This window comes from Hypomesus nipponensis, chromosome 11 (assembly GCF_054491055.1).
Source record: "Hypomesus nipponensis isolate SF chromosome 11, ASM5449105v1, whole genome shotgun sequence".
NCBI lineage: Eukaryota > Metazoa > Chordata > Actinopteri > Osmeriformes > Osmeridae > Hypomesus > Hypomesus nipponensis.
Window position 1 is genome coordinate 15,018,532 of NC_140371.1, and position 19,250 is coordinate 15,037,781.

The 19,250-nt window shown below is 43.6% G+C and overlaps 3 protein-coding genes across 7 annotated transcripts; 1 reads left to right on the plus strand and 2 right to left on the minus strand.

Annotated features, from left to right (window-relative positions):
• Nucleotides 1-157: 157 nt before the first annotated feature.
• Nucleotides 158-3,244, minus strand: yipf3 (Yip1 domain family, member 3). 2 transcript variants are annotated; one of them, XM_084709804.1, is made up of 10 exons: nucleotides 3,116-3,244; nucleotides 2,931-3,004; nucleotides 2,195-2,404; nucleotides 1,941-2,047; nucleotides 1,802-1,847; nucleotides 1,582-1,674; nucleotides 1,345-1,476; nucleotides 1,124-1,237; nucleotides 828-951; nucleotides 158-747 (listed from the first exon to the last, which is right to left on the minus strand). In XM_084709804.1, exons 2-10 carry the CDS (start codon nucleotides 3,000-3,002, stop codon nucleotides 617-619), a joined length of 1,029 nt encoding a protein of 342 aa, XP_084565930.1. In that variant the 5' UTR covers nucleotides 3,003-3,004; nucleotides 3,116-3,244; the 3' UTR covers nucleotides 158-616. The 2 variants fall into 2 exon arrangements, with proteins under 2 accessions (XP_084565930.1, XP_084565929.1); XM_084709803.1 differs by having other exon boundaries at nucleotides 2,931-3,180.
• A 603-nt stretch (nucleotides 3,245-3,847) lies between these two features.
• Nucleotides 3,848-11,816, plus strand: ncoa4 (nuclear receptor coactivator 4). Of its 3 annotated transcripts, none has more exons than XM_084708931.1 (10): nucleotides 3,848-3,998; nucleotides 6,013-6,145; nucleotides 7,050-7,190; nucleotides 7,575-7,666; nucleotides 7,934-8,042; nucleotides 8,524-8,619; nucleotides 8,728-8,853; nucleotides 9,031-10,110; nucleotides 10,215-10,307; nucleotides 10,408-11,816. In XM_084708931.1, exons 1-10 carry the CDS (start codon nucleotides 3,961-3,963, stop codon nucleotides 10,411-10,413), a joined length of 1,914 nt encoding a protein of 637 aa, XP_084565057.1. In that variant the 5' UTR covers nucleotides 3,848-3,960; the 3' UTR covers nucleotides 10,414-11,816. The 3 variants fall into 3 exon arrangements, with proteins under 3 accessions (XP_084565057.1, XP_084565058.1, XP_084565056.1); XM_084708932.1 differs by lacking the exon at nucleotides 3,848-3,998 and adding an exon at nucleotides 4,055-4,830; XM_084708930.1 differs by lacking the exon at nucleotides 3,848-3,998 and having other exon boundaries at nucleotides 4,843-6,145.
• Nucleotides 11,817-12,256: 440 nt separating this feature from the next.
• Nucleotides 12,257-19,182, minus strand: timm23b (translocase of inner mitochondrial membrane 23 homolog b (yeast)). Of its 2 annotated transcripts, XM_084708940.1 has the most exons (8): nucleotides 18,882-19,181; nucleotides 18,617-18,694; nucleotides 18,389-18,447; nucleotides 18,125-18,218; nucleotides 17,943-18,027; nucleotides 16,521-16,579; nucleotides 16,252-16,362; nucleotides 12,257-12,873 (listed from the first exon to the last, which is right to left on the minus strand). In XM_084708940.1, the coding sequence occupies exons 3-8, from the start codon at nucleotides 18,437-18,439 to the stop codon at nucleotides 12,761-12,763; spliced, it is 513 nt and encodes a 170-aa protein (XP_084565066.1). In that variant the 5' UTR covers nucleotides 18,440-18,447; nucleotides 18,617-18,694; nucleotides 18,882-19,181; the 3' UTR covers nucleotides 12,257-12,760. The 2 variants fall into 2 exon arrangements, with proteins under 2 accessions (XP_084565066.1, XP_084565065.1); XM_084708939.1 differs by having other exon boundaries at nucleotides 18,617-19,182.
• Between the last annotated feature and the right edge of the window lie 68 nt (nucleotides 19,183-19,250).

A 19,250-nucleotide genomic window follows, 5' to 3' on the forward strand; every position in this document is an offset into this window, starting at 1 on the left:
CATACACTTCTCAAATCACATCAACTTCAATTGTGTGAGACAGTAATAGTTCCAGATAAGGAGAAACGTTGTTTAAAATGTGTTTTTCCCCATTTAACGTACAGAATGCCCCCAATGATTAACCCCTCAGAACACATATATAGGCACAACTCATTGATTCAAGGTCCCTGTCCCCATTTACTATAATTTACAGTATGTAACAAAACCTACAAGAGGTGAAAACATGTCTAGTGGAAAACATTGTCAACTACCCGCTTTTAAAATAAAACTATGATGCATTCAAACTTCTTTTAGGTACATTAAATCATATTACAAGGTAACTAATAACTTGATATTTACACATATGTAAGGTGCCATTCCATTAAGCTGTATTTTAATGTGGCACAAGAACAACCAGGTAAACATGACATATCCCATAGAACCAAAAAGCATGGAATCAGTTGGAAATTCATCAACAACACAAGTATATGTTTCAACTATACTCCTGTCTAAAGAAGACATTATGCCAACTTTTACCCATCATAGTCTTTGACCTTCAGTCCTGTCTCCATCGGTTATACAACACCAACACAAAGCAGACCAGGTCTGGTTAACAGCCAAATGTTTGGGCTCACAGTCAGTGTGACTTCAGAAAGACTCCAAGGGTCTTCACTGTGGCATTCACAGCAGCTGTGGCCACATCAGGCAAATCTCTAGCCACCCGTTGAATGGGGGGTATATTGGGTCCTTCCAAGGTGTCCAGGATACCTTCAGACAAAAGATAAATGCTTGAATCCTTGTGACATTTCTCAAAATCAAAGTGCAAAATATCTCAGATGGACACTTACCTTCAACAATCTTGTGGTAAGCAAAGTGGAGGTAAAGCAAGAAGAGCATATGCAGAGCTGCCAACGTCCCACAAAGGATGAGACGAGGAGTCTGGCCGACTGTCCGAGAGATGAGAGCAGCCACCTGAGACAGAGGGGGAACGTAATGACTTTCAGCAAGAACTGAGAGAGAACACCTTGATTTAAAATGGAAACAACCTAAGGAACCTGTCACCACTGAGGTCCAAATAAATGTTGCTCGAAATACTGAGATAGTTTCCCTAAAGCCCCAAGAACAATCAGTGGTTTGTCATTACCATTCTCAGAGTGGACAGTCCCCCAATCACCAGCCACAGGATATAGAACAGGGAGTGGAAGTGAACATTGTAGGTAATAAAGAGCACCACACAGTGCCCAAAAAGGCCATAACCCTGTGGAGGCACAGTAGGAACAAACAGTGAGATACAGTATCTTTCAGCATTCCTCATACTGTATATAGTTGTTGTTGTTGTGTAAGGAAGGTGAAATGTTGACTCACCAGCAGGGACAGCATCTGAAGCATGGTAATCTGGGCATTGCATAGGTAAGCCAGAAAATAGATGAAGGATGACACTCCCAGCCAGTAGCCAAAGCACGTTCCTATGGCTGTCCCCATCAGAGTACCCTCTCTCTATCAAGAAAGAGCAATGAATTGGCAAGGAACAGATATACTCAGTAGTACTATTATTACAGAATACATGCATTTGCAATGTAATCACAGGAAGAGTTATCGTACAATAACAGTTCCTGATGTCTTCATCCCATGCAGGAGAATGGCCACCATAGTGAAAACCAGCATCATGGGCCCATACAGCTCTCCAGCTATTTTCTGTGTTCAAGGAGAAAGAATAGATGAGGATATTATATGTGATACAATCGTTAAATTGGTCAAATTGGCATTATGTTGCTTCAAAACAGAGCGCCAGTAAATTAACATAAATAAATGATGCCCTTACTTGTGGGAAGTTGATCATGCGGATGGGTATCATTGACTCTATCAACCTATATGGGAACAAAATAGCCATCAGTCAAAATATCAAATTTCTCAATATAAAGGCCAACAGATTTCTTGAAAATAAATAAACATATTCTCACCTGCTCCTAACTTGTATCGGTTCAACATCAAAGTATGGTCGGAGAATGTCTATATTGGCATATAGGTTAAAGGCCTTTGAAGCCTGCCTTTTGCCGGCTTCCCACACCTGCGAACATAGATGTTGGATTTGTATCCGATTATTTGTGTTTTAAAGTCAAAAGAAGTGAAAGGCCAGAGGCAATTTAAATCCTCATAATAAATCTAATAAAACAGTGACACCCCATGTGTTGTTGATGTCAAACTCTAAGCTCACCTCATCTGCCACCTGTCTACCAAGTTGGCCCTTGATGCCCTTCATGCCTAGGAACTCGCCATCCTCTCCAGTCTCCTCCTCTGTTGCTGCTGCCTCTGCTGACACCTCCTCTTCCTCCTTCATGCGCTGGTGCATCTCCCCCATGTCCTCAAAGCTGGAGCCTGATGTGTCGTCCATGTTCTCCATATCTATCACTGCAGACCCACTGCCCTGATAAGGAGGATGAAGGAATATAAAGGTCAACACATGTTGTCTTCACATACACTCCACACAATATGACATGATGGTATTAGGATAACATTTTACTTTATTTTTATATTTTACGTAGCATTATCACATTTTCAAAAAATACCTTAAACATCTGATTATCTTATTGACAGGGCTGTGGGGGGTGGGGGGGGGGGGGGGTGGGGGTGGATTTAACTCTGTACAACTCAAGACAACTATCACCGCTAGCCCTGGTGTAGCTTATGTCTTGTTGGAAAGCATTTCGTCTTTAAATCACTAGCTATATTACACTGATGCAAATTTGCTGTATTTTCCTATAGCTTATAGTCACTGGCGTACGTTGGCACTTTTGTCACCTTGCGAAACTGTAGCTACGTCAACTCGCTTAAACTATCAAATGATTAACCAAAAAACACCGAAAATAGGGAAATAACTCATTATATAGACAGTTGGAATATTTTATTTGTGCATCAACGTCAGCTTGTTATCAATTGTAGCTGGTAGCTACCTGGATGAGGTTGTCATCAAAGCCGCCCCATGGTTCCGTGTTCGTGTTTTTGTTTCCGTCAGACTCAGACATTGCTGTAAGAGGGTCGACGTATTCTTACTGCCTCTTATAAAATACGTTGCAGTTAAATCACATATACAAAATATGACAATCTATTTGTCACTTAAAAACTATTATTGTCTTACAAAATGTAATTCCACTGTTTAGCCTACTGCGTCGTCGTCTTCTTCTTGTTTTACGGCTCTTAATATCATACAGGTTTTTTGTGCGTTATCACCCTCTTCTGGTCGGGAGTGTGGTGCAGCTAGATAAAACACCTACACTTCACACACATGCACCCGAAACAAAATGTTATCCTCCATGCTTTACAACCTGGTCCTAGCTACAAAAAGAAGTAAAACAAATATTTGAATGTGAATTCCTGCACACACCTCTACTCCTCATCATCTCTCCAAGCATACTCATACAATAGAAACCTACGTGCTCCACTGACTCTTCTGATTTCATATGGATACCTCTTTCCCCCTCTGTTTCACTTTTCTTGCCAAATTTGGTTGCCTTTGTTCCCTTAACCTTTGCTTAACTGATAAAATTATAATTTCTATAGTTCATTTTAATAAAGCAGTAGTTGCCAAAGCACATCCACACGTTTTACTTACCCAACGTGTTAAATGGTGAAAACGAGTAAGGGAGTGTTTGCTTTTTCTTTATTTAGGTAAATCTTGTGTAATTAAATTCATAGTAAGTGACAACATCTAAAAAAAATGTTACCTTCAACTCTACATTTCAAACCAGCAGTTGGTTAACTATTATATTTCCACAAGATGGCAGCAATGCAGTCTCAACAGTTTTGCGCCAAGGAGTTTGACCCAGATTAGACATTCTGGTCTGACCAGCTGAAAGAGTTCTCGCGAGATGTTATTGTAGGCATATTGTACGACGTTGTCGCATGCCTGGCGGAAATATTTTACCGGCTTAAACGTCGAGGTTTTTATTGTCTTATTTGCCACAATAAGAGGATATACATTTAATGTCTTCGAAGTCTAAGGTTCAAAACAAAGGGACAAGGCAAGTATGGTTGATATCAATGTATGCCTAATGGACAACGTGGTTATGAAACGAGTGAGAGCCATTTTCTCTTGAGTCTTGTTTGCTAGCTAGTTAGCTAAACTAGTTTATAGGCTTGATGATAGATAACACTACTGTAGCTAGTTGACAATGTCAACCTGCTTTTGTTTGCCAATGCTAAGTAGTTAGGTAGTTGTTGATTTGTAGTCAATGTACAGTTGTTGCTAGTCTGCTGTACTCAAAACGGACCTTTGTGTTCTTAGTCTAAAGTCTCTGTGGAATGCATTCCTCGTTTTTGGCCATTGAGGTAGTGACATAATGAATCTTGTTTAACTATAGCTAACATATCTGCCAACGTTATCTTTTTAGTTGGCATAAGAAGTCGATTTACGATGCAGTTAGAAATTATTCAGAAAAACATTATTGGCCTTATAACGTCAGGAAAAAACAGTGGCCCTTTAGCAGGCAGAATAATTCAACGATTGTCTGCTACAGTAGCTTAAGTGTAAGTGTTAATAAATAGTTGTTTCTTTGTTTGTTTTTTGCAAGGACATTTTAGTGTGTTGCTTAACGGAGCGCATGGGTCCAGCCCCCAGCCCTTTCATAAGCTGTGGTGGCGTACGTGCGGATTGCTAAATTGATCGTGGTTGCTCGGCCTCTGACGGAAACCTTAAGCGATGACGTAGGAATCAGCCGTAGTCTTTGGCTCGATAAATCACGAAGGCAAACAATTAAACCGGAATCTTTTGTGTATGAGAGAAGGAATAACTGACATTTAAAGAAATCAAACACAGAGGATTAACTCATATCTCTGGACGTACAGCAGCATGAGGTATGACCTTGGTTATAGATGTCTGGATACAGATAGAAAATACGTACGCCATTTTTGGTACAAGTACTTTTTCTACAGGGTAGAGAAAACACTCCTTTGCAACGTAGGGAACGCGACAGCGAACACCATTTCACATTATTGAGAACGCCAAATGCATGTATCCGATCCCGTGTCGAAATTCATATAGAACGTTACTCTTGCAGACACTCTAGACTTAAGAAACGCAATTACTTTGTATATTGAAATCGAAGGCTGTTCTTTGAGGAATTCAAAATAGTATCGTTGCCTATATGGACATCGGTTAAGTATACAGAGTCAAATAATGTAAAAACTCGGCAACCAAGAGTACAATTAACAGCAAAAACCGTGGCACCACATTAACCTTTGAGTTTAATGGAAATGTTATTGTTTTTGTTTGGCAAGTGTTACTATAACCATAACCCTAGCCTTTTATGGTTTATTGCTGACAGTAGTCCGTGCATCTCATTAGTACATTATTTATGAAAAGCACAATATTCAAGTTTAAACTCTAGTCAGCTGTGTACAAATGTCTTTGATTAAAGGGAAGAGGGTGGGTTTTCTCAGTAAATATGGTTTTGGGGACAGGAAGATAAGGTTATTTGAGTAACCTCTCAACCACAAAACATAACACTAATGGGAGTTAGCCAGTGGGTAATCAAGTCCACAAAAGGTACATGCACAATTTATGATTTTGTAGGAATTTCTTAGTCCACAGTAATGATATTTGTTTTGTGGAAATTCTAAACATTGAGCATGCGTTTATATGGGAATTATTTGTAGGTCAGTATTTGTAGGTCTCTCTTGTCTTTCAGGAACTGAATATTATTTGTTAATGTGTAAAGCAGAAATGAAAGAAAGAGAAAGCAGGGACAAGTTGACTGATGTGGTACATTCTCAGAAACAAGGAACTGAAAGTGATGTTGGCTTTCTATCAGGAAAAAGTATCCATGCAAAACATACAAATGACACCTAACAAGTAATTCTCCATTCCAGATTTACTTACCTGTTAAACAACTGTTTGTTCCCCCCTCCTAAGGTGCACAGTTAGCACCACACAATCAATTAGGGCTAATGATTAATGAAATGGGTTTATCTGAAATACCAATACATAACTAACATTTCTAACATGACCATGTACCAACTTGTGTTTTGTTTCTGCAGGATGTCCCCTGTGGAGGAGAGTGCTAAGGCCATGGCCACGCTGAGGCAGTGCACGCTGGCCCGCTCTCAGCTTGAAGAGGCTATCGGAGGGGTGGTGAAGGCTGAGGCCCAGCTCAAAGACAACTCCAGAGAGGTAAGGGACCAGAGACCCCGTGGTCCGGGTGTGTGTTCATAGCTGCCCCCACACACAGAGAGATGGCCTCGTTCCAGTGGCTTCGGAGAGCGCTGGGTTGGGTGTGTGTGGGAGAGAAATGCTGGATCAGCATCACATGACGCTGCCAGACACAGTTGCCCCTTCTGTCATAAACCCGGCGGTTATCATGTATTTGTTTTTGTTAGTCAGCACAAACCCTTATGGCCTGTGTGGGCTTTACCCGTGACTGTGTGTTCAGGTGTGTTTTGTATCTACCCCAAAGCCTAGCTCACCTGAAGGGAGAATCATGAGTTACTCACACACACACAAAATCATTCCATTATTGTAAGCCGTGACCACGGTAGACGTTCCAAAGCCAAGGCGTATCACACCTGTGTTGTCCTGTGACCACAGTTAATCATTAGTATGACAACCGGTGTTGTGAGGAGGAGAAGGGCCCGCAGGGTTTGATACTGAAACGTGACCACAGGGCAGTGTGTGGGTTAGCCCAGCCCCTCATAAGGCAGCAGACAGAGCCGAGCGGGTCAGTCGAGCCTGAGACGTCGCAGGCACCAGAGAGCCCTCCTCTGCATCTCTCCTCTCGCTGAGTCACTGGACTGCAGCAGCCTGCCTCTCCCTGACTCCCCATCCCTTGAATAGGTAACGAAGGGCAGAGCATCTATACTTGTAAGGGTCTGATGTTTTCTATGACGGCGTCGACGCCTTGGGCTCGCCGCGTCCTTTTTTTTCCCATGGGAGCGTTGAATAACTAGTTAGTTAGAAATGTCCTGGTTAAGACTTTTGAGGTATTTGGTACTCTTTTGAGTATACTCCCGATCACCGTGACCGTTTTAGTGCCGTGGCTGTATGCCAACCCCTTCCTGCTTGCCGTGTGTCCTCCTAGGTGAAGTCTCAGTTGCACAGCTGCATCAGCCGCCACCTGGAGGTCCTGCGCTCGCGCGAGGTGTGGCTGCTGGGCCAGATTGACCTTGTGGAGCAACTGAAAGGCGAGGCACTGCAGTCCCAGCTCCAGCAGCTCCACTGGGTGAGTCAGCATGATGGCTCGCCTCACCGGTCTCTCTGCTGAGAGTCCTGATCAAGTTACAGTAGAGCAAGAGGCTACCTCGGAGACCCCTCTGCTCAAGTTGCATGTCGAGAAACTGACTGTTCTTTTTGTCGGTCTCTGTGCCTCTGTCTCTCTTTCTCTCCTTGTCTCTCTCTCTGTCTCTCTCTCTCTCCTTGCCTCTGTCTCTCTCTCTGTCTCTCTCCTTGCCTCTGTCTCTCTCTCTGTCTCTCTCTCTCTCTCTCTCTCCTTGCCTCTGTCTCTCTCTCGCCTCTGTGTCTCTTTCTCTCTCTCTCTCTCTCCTTGCCTCTGTCTCTCTCTCACCTCTGTCTCTTTCTCATTGTGTCTGTCTGTGCCTGTCCACAGCTCCGAGGCCAGTTTGACCTTCTCATTCATCAGTTGGAGAACTCCAAAAACCGCAACGACTTGGCTAACCAGCTCACTAGTTGCATGGAAAAGTAAGAGCAGAAACCAAAGACTTTGAAGACTTTAATGAGATCGAGCAGTCAGCATTTGTAGTTGGGACATAATTATTGTTTAGAGAAGGCGATTGTCTGGGAGGGGTTGTCAATTGGCAACTGTCTCGGTTATCAAGCCCTCTGTAATTCTCTGAAAGATATCTTCACAGGTTTGAACCTGAAAGTGGCTGGGTGTGTTACAAACGGATGAAATGGAAAGGAATGTGTGGGATGTGTTTTAATGTTTGTCTTGGATTCCCTCTCCAGATTGTCTTCTCTGAGCCTGACTCCAGAAGAGACTCCAGACATGTCCTTTCAGGCAGACACACGTTCTCTGCGACAGGCCATAACTTCCTTTGGGACCATCGCCACTCAGGTACGCAACCTGAACACACACACACAGTCAACCAGGCTGAAAAATGGCCTCTGGCCATCTATCAGTTGTTAAAAAGGAGAATTTGGTCTGCAGTGCATTGGTGGCCTCTTTTCCGCCTCCTGACCAGCTGTACATCTGCTCTTATTGTGGATAAGTTGCTAATTCTTCTTAGTGTGGCATTATGGCATTAGTCGTGCGTTGTTACCACATATTTTAGTCAGATATAGTGCACTAAAGTGCATATTTTTTTAAGATTGAGACTTGCAACAAACAACCTTTGACCTTTGAAATATATCCACAGTTTTCCAATATCTAACACCGTAGGGGAACAGCTGGTTCCCAGCTGGCAGAGACAGGACACACTGGATTGATCCCATGAGTTAGCCTCTTACATCATGTATCGTGATAACATGCTGAACTTGGCACTGGCACTAAGGAGACAATGTCCATGACACACCTGCCTGTTTTGTGTCCTGCACAGGACACGGAAGGAGGCCCCCTTCAGAGCGCCAACAGCAGCAGTGACAGAGAGCGACCGTGGCTGCTCCAGAGCTGTCCAATCGCAGCTAAGAAACAGGTTGGACTCATGTAACCCCCCCTTATTTAAAGCTTGGCATGCACAGCACACACAGAGGGCTTCCACTCAGGCACACTGTGGTGACATGCCTGTTTGAATCTTTTGCAGAAGGTGGAGTCATCTCCAGCAGTGGCCCAATGGCTCCTTGGAAGCTGTCCAGTGACAAGTGCTCCGGTTGGTTATCAGTCGAGCATGAACCCAGAGGATTGGTTACTCGCTCGCAAGGAAACCCAGGTGAGGCCTGGCTTTAGGTTAAGCTACTGGTGTGGATTTTTATTAAGGCTTTTTTTTTTAAAGTAGATTTTTCCTGACAATTTACATTCAATTAAAATATAATCAAAGCCTTAAGTGGTTTTGCACCAAAGGGACTAGTAACACCAATATGACCCCGTAATGAATCCTCTCTTCTAGACCCCCTACCCCCAGACCTCCTTTGATTTCCAAAAGGCCTGGGGCCAGCTGAAGGACCTGGAGGCATGGCTCCTCAAGGAGAACACCCCCCCCAGGGAGAGGGCCTATAGCAACATGAGCACCAACAGCTCCGCATTCTCCATTGAGAAGATCGACGAGTCAGAGTTCAACATGGCTCCGGAAGAGGAGGAGGAGGGGGAGGGAACTCAAGAGAACAATGTTGAGGACGAGGAGCAGGATGACTGGCTCATCACCCCGGCAACCGCCACCAAGGAGACCTCAGAGGGTTGTCAGATGGCTGATGCTGATAGGCCCAAGCAGGTGTTCAAGCCCTTCCGGGAAGGCTTCTCTACAAGTGATTGGCTGCTCAAGTCTGACTGTGGTTCCTGTTGTGCCATCCGCACCGAGGCGGTGGAGATCGAGAACCTGGGCAAGCTGGAGTGCCTGAAGAGCCCCCCTGCCTCTGGGACCACCCGCTCCATCTGTGCCTCCACTCTCCAAACTGCCACCCCCCTGGACACCACTGAGGTCTGGCTACAGCAGGTCATTCCCATCCAGCAGTCTTGCAAAGCCAACGAGGCCTGCTCCAGCTACTCTCAGTGTGTCTGCGAGGAAAACTGCGGCAAGGAAGCCCTGAGCTCCTGGCTTCTGAAGAAGGAGGGCCGCGACAAGAACGGCATGCCCGTGGCCAAGACCACCAGCTGCAAGCCCGCCAGCCTGCACCAGCGAGAGCAGCAGCAGAAAGTGCAGGCCATCCTAGAGGCCTGGCTGCATCCAGGCAAGGCCACGAGCAGCCTCACCCCGCCGCCCCCAGCCACGTCCTCCCTCTCTGCCTGGATGTCTCCAGAGGCAGGCCCCGGAGAGGAGAAAGCCAGCAGGGAGGAGCACAGCTCCCAGTTCGTCAAGGCAGAGAACCCCTTCGATGGCCCCCTGCAGCCAGAGTGCTGGGTGGTCCCTGGAAAGAGCAGCACCACCACCCCCACCCCCACCACCACCCCCAGGCAGGAGAGCACACAGGACCAGAGCAGCACAGAGCCTGAAGAGGACAAGTGGCTCCTACGCAAGAGGGCCCAAGCTCAGGTAAGGCCCCCAGTCCATTCACCATTCAGTGCTTACTTGGGTTTGTTCTACGAAGACGGTCAGTGTATTGATTTGGTCACTGACGCGTTCTTGTTGTCCTTCAGGAGAGACTGGCCCTTCCTACAGTATGTGATCTGTTTTCTTGTATGAAACTCGGGGGAGACAAAGACAAATGGCTACACAGCACTCCTATACAGGTGAGGCGTTTGTACCACCGAAAACCATCAGCATGGATTCAAATTATTTAATTATTTTTCCCATTCTAATGGAATGTTCATCTCTCCCTTTTTCTCCCAGATGTGAAGTCCAGTAGCCTTTTGAAAATTTACTATTTTGTGAAGTCTCTTAAATGATGCTGATCATCGCACACAAAATTATGATCGCCTTCTCCTGGAAAGCTATTTTCTGGGACTGCTTTGTGTCTCTCTTTTCTCCATGGTATATCAGCTGGTTTCAGAGGGTTGGTCAGCTGGCATGCGCTTCACCGCCCCAGCCAGATCTAGTGACGGGGTCGGCAGATTTGTCCATGTGACCCGTATCTGATTGAGCTGAGCTTTTAATTGGATAGATTCTATGAATTTGCCTCCTGTAAACATATGTATAATTCCATGTCTCCCATGTCAAGATATAAGTCGTGTATAAACGCCAACTCACAACGTGATCTACGAATCACTGGACTCGAATGGACCAGATAGGCATGCAATTGAACATTTTATTTTAAGTTTGATGGGGGAGTGGTGAACGGATGGGAAAGCTAGAAACAGCAGTTAGTTATTTTAATCAACTTTATTTTAGAAACACAATTTTGCTGTGTGGTGAGACATTTATACCAACATCACCTGATTGGTAATTGCAGTGGTCCTCACAGAATCAGTTTGAAAATGGGTACAATGGAAATTTAGGTTTATTTGTCCTTCCTGATTGAAATGATCAAGAAATGTAACCTACTCTATTCATTTGTGTTTGTTTCCTTCAATGTATGTGTCTTCTTTTGTTCTGTCATGTTTTTAGATTAACTTGAGCACCAGACTTGTTTCTCAGAAAAGGCTTCCAACAGACATGTTAAAGACAAGCTGAAAACTGCTCTTAAAGAAGCTAACTCTTCCATCTCCGCATCTGTTGTATGTACTACCAAAACCCTCACCAGGAGTTCTGGTGCAATGTGCCTGAGGTCAGCCTCATTGTGTTAAGCAGCATCAAGTGAAAAGAAGGACGATTGGCTCACCCCACATGCAGACGACAGCTGGGGTTTCCGTTAACGAAGGTAATCTCCATTTTGCACTCTGCTTTACAGAAGTGAATTGTTTTCAATGTACTTTTATGCAAACTCAAAATTTGAGTATGTACTTTCCTCACGTATTTGTCTGTTGCATAGCTAAACATGTAAATGTCCTATGTAACCATAATTGTATGTATCAAATAGAATATATTGAATACCACTGCTAGTTATTTTTCTTTGCCTCCTTAATGGATGTTAGTGAGTAGACCAAAGGTGCTTCTATATTTGTACACTGCCCTCTGGGCTTGGGAAGATGAGGAATTGAGCACTGAATCGTCAGGGGTTCTTGAGCAGTTTGGAGACGATTGTCCTGTTCTTTTAAGGAACTTGTGCAGGTGCTGCTGTCTATACTACCATTCTATTATCTAATCTATTCTCTGCTGTCATACTTGTATCATATTTAACTCAATAAAAATGATAACCTAAAGTGTTCATGTCATCCAGTTCCTTCTTTCAGCATTTCAGTGACTTGCTTCCTCGATTGCATAAAACGATTTGCCAACTTGTGAAAATGCACTTCTCTGGCATTGTGTTTCTCTTTCCCAAGACGGTGTTTAACTAATTAAGTTCCCAACTTTTGTGAATTAGACTACATGATGACAGCCCACTCAACTGTAGTTTAACAAGTTCTACTTCTCAGGTTTCTGAATGAATATTGACCACAAATGAAACCAGTTCTAGTCACTCAGTCTTTTAACTCTCACCTTTGGTCCCTAAAACCAACAGAAGCATTAAGATGATCTTTGGATACTTAATAGATAGGTCATGTTTCGGAGCTCCATCACCTGGGGTGAACTCAGTCCTGTGTTAGTTCCTGTGCATGTGACAGCCTGCACAAAAACAACCTAATTGACCTTTGAAGCAATCGGATATGAAAATGTACTTTAATTGCTTCCGAGACAGATGTTCACATTGATTTTGATAAGCATACAACTGATGCCGTCAGTGACTACTCTGCTCTGACGACACCATCTTTGAGACAATAACAAAGCATAGTAACAAATCACAAAGCGAACCTATGGCTCAAGACACAGACATGGAATGTGATCCTGATGACCATAAGAAGCTGTCAACCACAACTCAAGTGATAACATGCGGATATTAATGTGCCACTAATTTAGCTTACAGTATAAAGAAACAATTAAGCAATACATATCGTTCCACCACTCTACCTATGCTCTCTTTAGTGCAATCTTGGCAAGCCTCTAATGCCCAAGAGAATGTGATGAGAGAAAGGGTATTAAAATGGGAAGCGATGCCTTCTAAGTTTCAGTATATTGACTATGCATACAAGCACAGGAATATCCAGGGGAATCCCCAGGTTTAGTTTGTGGACTGGCTGGACTGCCAGTGTGGGAGCAAAGCAGCTGATTAGTAGCGGGTGGGAGAGTTGCCCTTCAGGTGGTCCCAGTTGGTGTAGAGAGCATAGAGTCCTGACAGGGCCAGGCCAGCCAGGCCTCCTTTCGCAGCTCCGCGGAGACCACCTGGAACACACACACCACGTGGCATTTCAGTTCTCTCTCAAACAACAATGCAGTCAACACACAGACCTCAAAACATTGTGACTCATTCTTCGACTTGACCAAAAAGGTACAAAAAAGTACCCAGTATACTGACTGTGTGAAACACGTTGTCAACATTGGGCTACAAACGAAAGAAATACAAGGAAAGGTAGCTTTAGGACAGGGAAATTCTCTGGTATCAAGCCGTCCTGCACCTGACCATCGAGTCACACGTTCCAGGGAAACAAAAATAGAACTTGTGTTTTCACATGCAGTACATTCAGTAGCCAACATTCCAATCTGTCTATTGACACATGCAATGCAAAATATTAGCAATCCATCCATGCAAGTCTATCAGGATGTGCTTCCAACTCTGAAAGAGGAAAACCCTAACCTTCAAAAACTTGACTTGGCCATGGCTTGTTGGCACATCAGCTCAATGCTTGATATTTACTGCAAGTAACAAACAATGTCCTGGTCAAACATGACTCACAGAAGGTAAAACACAGAGGAGCCCTCAGTCTCACGCTGGCACACAGAGCTTGTCACGCAGAACGCACCAGTGGGAGGAGCGGCACGACTGTCTCGTCGTTGCTCCACACAGCTGTAGGGGATAAGGCTGATAAAGTTCTGTCGAAACTGCAGCTCAAAGCGTCCGCCCGTTAGCAGGTGCTTGCCGATAAGTGGGAACATGTTGGGGCAGACTACGTCATCTCGGTATTGATTAGAGAGGCTCCCCCTGCCTCAGACCCTGCTACCAAAGCTAACAGTACCTTTGAGGGTAGCCCAGGCTTCACCCATGTGATGTGCGTCAGGTTAAGAAGTGTAACAAGCTCTTATTGTTGTCACACACACACACACACACCACTATCATTTCCAACAAAGGGACAAAAGCGTCTCAATGACAGGCTGAGACAACATTGATTTAAACTTTTGTGGGCCTCAATTACCATTACTGTGCTCGATATGACACTGGGTGAATCACTTACAAAAACAGATCATGAATTTGACCATGAGCCGGTCTGAACCGTTTTTAAACCTGCAGCTCAGGCACTAGCACAATAGGATATAGGAGACGGTCTTGTGATAAATAACAGGGTTAAAAACATGCGAGCTTCTCACATTGACCTGCTCAGACTACAGGACAGACTATGGGGAGGGGTCTGCAAGTCCACACGTGTTACTGGTGGTATTGATAACATGTTAAGTGTACAAAAACCCACAGGCTTGCAAGGTCTACTTGTGTGGCAGCAAACATCTAAATCCTCAAAAAGGCTCATTCGTTTGAATTACAACTACGAATCGCTTTCATGTAACTTTATTTCAATATCATCCAGCAGTTTATTGAAGCCTAACTTACTTCTTAATATCTGAGCCTTAAAACTAAATAATTGGGGAAGACGGAAACTGTTTCACAGCGAACGGCTGACCTCGAGAGCATATTTCACGGTAACATGAAATGAGGAAGGAAACCAATACTGCAGCTTTAGTTTTGACAACTCAGCTGCACGTTTTTGATGACACAAAAGACGGGCTCAAAAACAAGTAACCATAACTCTTTACAGCTGCTCTTAAAATAAGAGTTTCATGTTTTGTGTGACTGGCCATGAAACAGTAGAGCAAAGGTAACTTTACCAGCACGTGGGGCCTATACATGAGGGAGGGGTGGGGGAGTATGTCTAACCAGGACAAGAATAGAAGGCATGCGGCCAGTGGCGGTTCTAGACTAATTTTACTGGGGGGGCAGTGTTTAATCAGAGGGGCACATTAAAAACGGAAACAAATTATATTTAAACATTAAATACTTTAATTGTGCTTTACATTAAAATCATACAAAATTCCCTCTTCCAGCTCCTCAACAGCCTAATATGTTTCTCTAACTTTTTTATGATGTGTCTCTAACTTTTTTTTTATAAAAAAATGCTGCAATGTCCCTTCCTCGGTTCATGATGACTACTAGAAGAAAAAAAACGTGTACAAAAAAAAAAGTAAAAAATAAAATATATATATATATTTTTTTTTTGTCAGCTCAGGGGGGCCACAGGGGGGGCCAGGGACATTTTAACAGGGGCACTGGCCCCTGTAGGCCCCCGCGTCCATCTTAATGAGTACACACAGACCGGGGTACAGCTTGTATGACAAGACCCCCTTGCATGTTAAATGTTCCTCTCTGGTGGTATATTAGGTTGGGTGTTGCCAACCTCCTTGGTCTATCGGGTCCCCCCATCTACTCCCACTGATACAGGATACTTGATGGAACTTTCTATGAATTCTGATTGGGCATTCCTCCAGCAGTTGTGCAATGTAGGCACACTGTATATACAGCGTACTGCATGCGATTCAAGAAGCCGGCAAGACTTCCCTAGCTCCCCACCCTCTCGCTCACATGTCCAGACCCATGTGTTGAGCCAGGAAACGTCTGAAACTACAGCTTTCTATTGCACGCAGATGTGTCAGCGGAATTTCTGGAGAAATCTAAACAAGGACAGAAAAAGGCTTCCTTTTTTTGTACCACATACACCTGTTTTAACCCGAAGGTTCACAACGACCCATAGTTGTGCTGCGACAACTTTACCCAATACAAAAACAAATAAGAAGCATTTTGTTTTAACCTTCTCGCTGTGGGGGGTGTGAGACAGCCCGACGGTTAAAATAAAATGCTTAGCTTAATTTTTGTATGAGGTAAAGTTGTCGCAACACGTGGGGGGGGGGGGGGGTCACAATGACTGAAGGGTCATAATGACCCGAAGAGAACACAAGGGTTAAGCACTACAGCACCGTGTCACATTCAACCATATCGGATGGGTATCTCAATCCAGAACTCCCCAGAATCTAGGGTTAAAATGGCGAAAACTTTTTTATAATCTAGAACCTTCATATGCTCTTTCCCAGGGACTTTTATTGACAGTGGAAAAGGTTTCATTATACTACAGTGCCACACAGTTCCTGGGAAGAGACATGTTTATGTTTGCACCTACAGAACTGATAAGCGGCAGACAGCAGCAGTTGCTAATGTCAATCATGAACAACACTCTTCCTGCTTGTATCCTCTCATCTTTGAACGGATCAATAAAGTAATCACTGGGGAAAGCATCAACAACTTCACTCTCAGAGCAAGGCCTTACCTCTTTCTCCCAAATTACTGAACATTTTACATTGTTTTCAAATGCTTTCCACCTGCCACTATCTGAACAATAGGTTGTTTTCCTCCACTCATCTGAAGTGCAGAAGAAAGGGAAATATGACAGCATATAATCTCGCTTCCTGAAGGTAACAAAATAACAGGACTTTTGGGGGGATTTTCTGCTGCCAGCTTCACATGCTCTGGTTATTCACCAGTAGAACAGTCCCAGTTCTAACCTGGAGACTTGTACAGCATGCCCGTCATCGTCCCGGCAACCACCGTGTTGATGTCATCCTCAGCTCCACGAGCCTTCTCGATGACCACTCCAAACACGCTGTACAACAGAGCTGAAGGAAGAAAACACACACACTGTCACTTCACCTTAACAGCTCAGACTGCGTTCAGTCAGTGCTCGGCATGAAATGCAGTACGCCCAGTATGAGGGTCGGAAACACTGTGTATCTGCAGAGTGACCGTCCTGGGGAGAGAGAGAGCTGTCACTCACCCACTGAACCAAGTGTGTTGGCCCATGTTGCTCCCTGACGTGTCACCATGTTCAAGATCCTAAAATAGGAGCATTTAAACACAATCAGAACATATGGACGTTGCCGCAGATGTGTGACTACTTGTTTAAAATACACTCCCGGAATAACATTGATCATGTAAATGTATACAAGGCCTATGAGTAAATACTTGGTGATTCAGTGATGGTCATTTGCTTACACGGATCACATCAAGTATGGTGCCATGGTGTGATTGGTTATAAACAAAATGACTGTGGTCAGATTGCCCTTCAAACTGAACATGCAGGGCTACAGTGTGTCTGTGGCCTCGAAGACTTTGTCCTTGTGCTGTGCAGATTCAGCTGACTCTACAGGCCTTGACTGTGGACTTCAACCCAGGTGTGTGACTGCGTGTCTGCTTGTCTGTCCACACAGGTGTGTTGATCTACAATATTATTCCATGTCAAGTGGTGAACTCTCCACAAGTGCAAACATTGGAGTAGTGGTTTATAACCGTATACCTCAGCGTACCCATTGGCAACTGTTAACATGTCAATATATTCTCGTATGACATCACACGTATTAGCCTATTCATTTACATACATCACAGAGATATGATACAGCCAACAAGTTTCTTTGATTCTAAAGTCTTACACTATCTACCTTATGTGTTACCTTTGGATGAGAAATTCTTTGTGAAACAGGATCTGGGTTTCAAAATTACGTGGATCAGTGTCGGACCATAGTATCCTAGCATAACATCTCAATATGTAATAACCAAATTCTTCATAAAAAGATAAGATAAAAATCTACCAAACAGCCACAGTTGCCACAGACAGAATGTACTGTAGACAGAAGAACCTGAGGTGTTTGATTCCTGAAGACCTAACTACTGCAGGAGTAGGTCAAGACTACTAAGCTTTGAAGTATCTACCCTGCCATTCACTTTGGGAGACTGTACTAACTAGTATTGCACCAATATCAGTTTAAAAAGAAACCAAACCAAACATAAGTTTAGGTCCTAACCTTGAAATGTACAACAAGGAGATCATGTATTATCTTTGCTGATGCTAGGATACAAGGAAATAGATCAGGACTGCCCTCTGCTGGACAATATTAGAATGACTAAATGTACATTAAATAAAGGATTGAGGTCTTATGAGATGATTTGTCTAAAATCTCAAAAACAGTCAAAAACAACTCATGAAATAATCCAAATTTCTTTCACCTGTTTATTTGGGGAAAACCCCTGAATGAACCAACAGTCTGACACAACAGACTGCAGCGCCAGTCTGGGAAAAAGAAATTGAGGCTACAAGAGGATAAAGTGTTGACTCAACTCCCTTAGCTAAAATAGACCGGAAAGGCGGGGTCAATTAAGAGATTCCACCCTTATTTTAAACAGACTTACAAACAGAACTTACTGCACATTCCGAGGCTTCGACCATGCCATCTGTCTGGTCTCTGACAGACCCATACGCAGGCCATTTAGAGATCCAAGAACAGCACCTGGCAAACAAAAGATATATGAACACATCTGTGTTAATAAGGTGAGAAATAGTGGAGTATGGAAATCAGAAATGGCACGGCCCAAAGAGAACTTTACCTGTGATACAACAGCTTCCAATAGTGAAAAAGGCCAATTCAAACCGACCTCTGGTCTTGTTAGCCCCAGTGGGTAAAATGAACTCATCACTGTCCTATGGGAGCATTAGAAACATTAATTGCAAAGTGTAATGTGTCCAATATGCACTGTTCTCTCCAATTGTAATAGTTCTGCATAAATCCTATAACTTATAACAAACAACAAACTAAGATCAAATCACATAGTGGTCAAGGTGCCCAATGGATAATTATATATTGAACTCACTTGTATAAGATATCGAGGATCCACATTCAGATATGGAGAGATGGGGCTCATACCAGTCACTACAGAGTGAGAGTGTTTACGTTATGTGCTTTCTGTGATCGTGGTCCAACATACCTTACAATAACATCACATGTGAAATGTTGTATGCCAGCTTTCCAAGCTAATAAATGTAAAGCAACTTGGTCATTGCTACTGGTAATAGACCAGAAACAAAATAGTTCTACTTACATGGCACCCCAGCGAGTTCAGTGTTAGAATATTCCGTTGAAGTTCTGCCAAATAAACTGAAGCCCCTATTGGATGCCCCTGAAGATGATTCTGAAGTTGGTGTTTTGTCCATGTTGCTTGTCTACCTAGCTAGTATAAAGGCTGGTATCGCTAGTTAGCTCAGCTGGCTAGCCAATCATGTGTGTAATCATCACAATGACGTGAGTTTCTTGTTTTACCTGACGTTGAGAGGTCAGCTAACTAACTATGTATGGTTTTAACTCACCGATAAAATAGTCAATGGTAAAGAAGTATAAAATTGCGACTGCGACTAGAAGAACTGCGCACCGGCAGTACCGTGGACGTTAGAAAAAGAAAACATCACATGGTCAAATCCTGAACGTTAGTCCGCGGCTATTTCATTCAGTAGTCGTAAAGGTCGCAAATCATTTCCTAATTCTGGGAAGACCAGCGTCCAGTACAGCATTTAAATATTTATATGATTTCTGTTCGTATGTTTTGTTCTCAAAATGTTTGTTCTCAAATTAATCAATAATAATTTACATACTCAATATCAACATTACGACAGTATTTGCGACGTCTGGCGCATGCTTCTTTGTTCTATTTGTTTCCACCCAATCATAGTGTGGCTCCT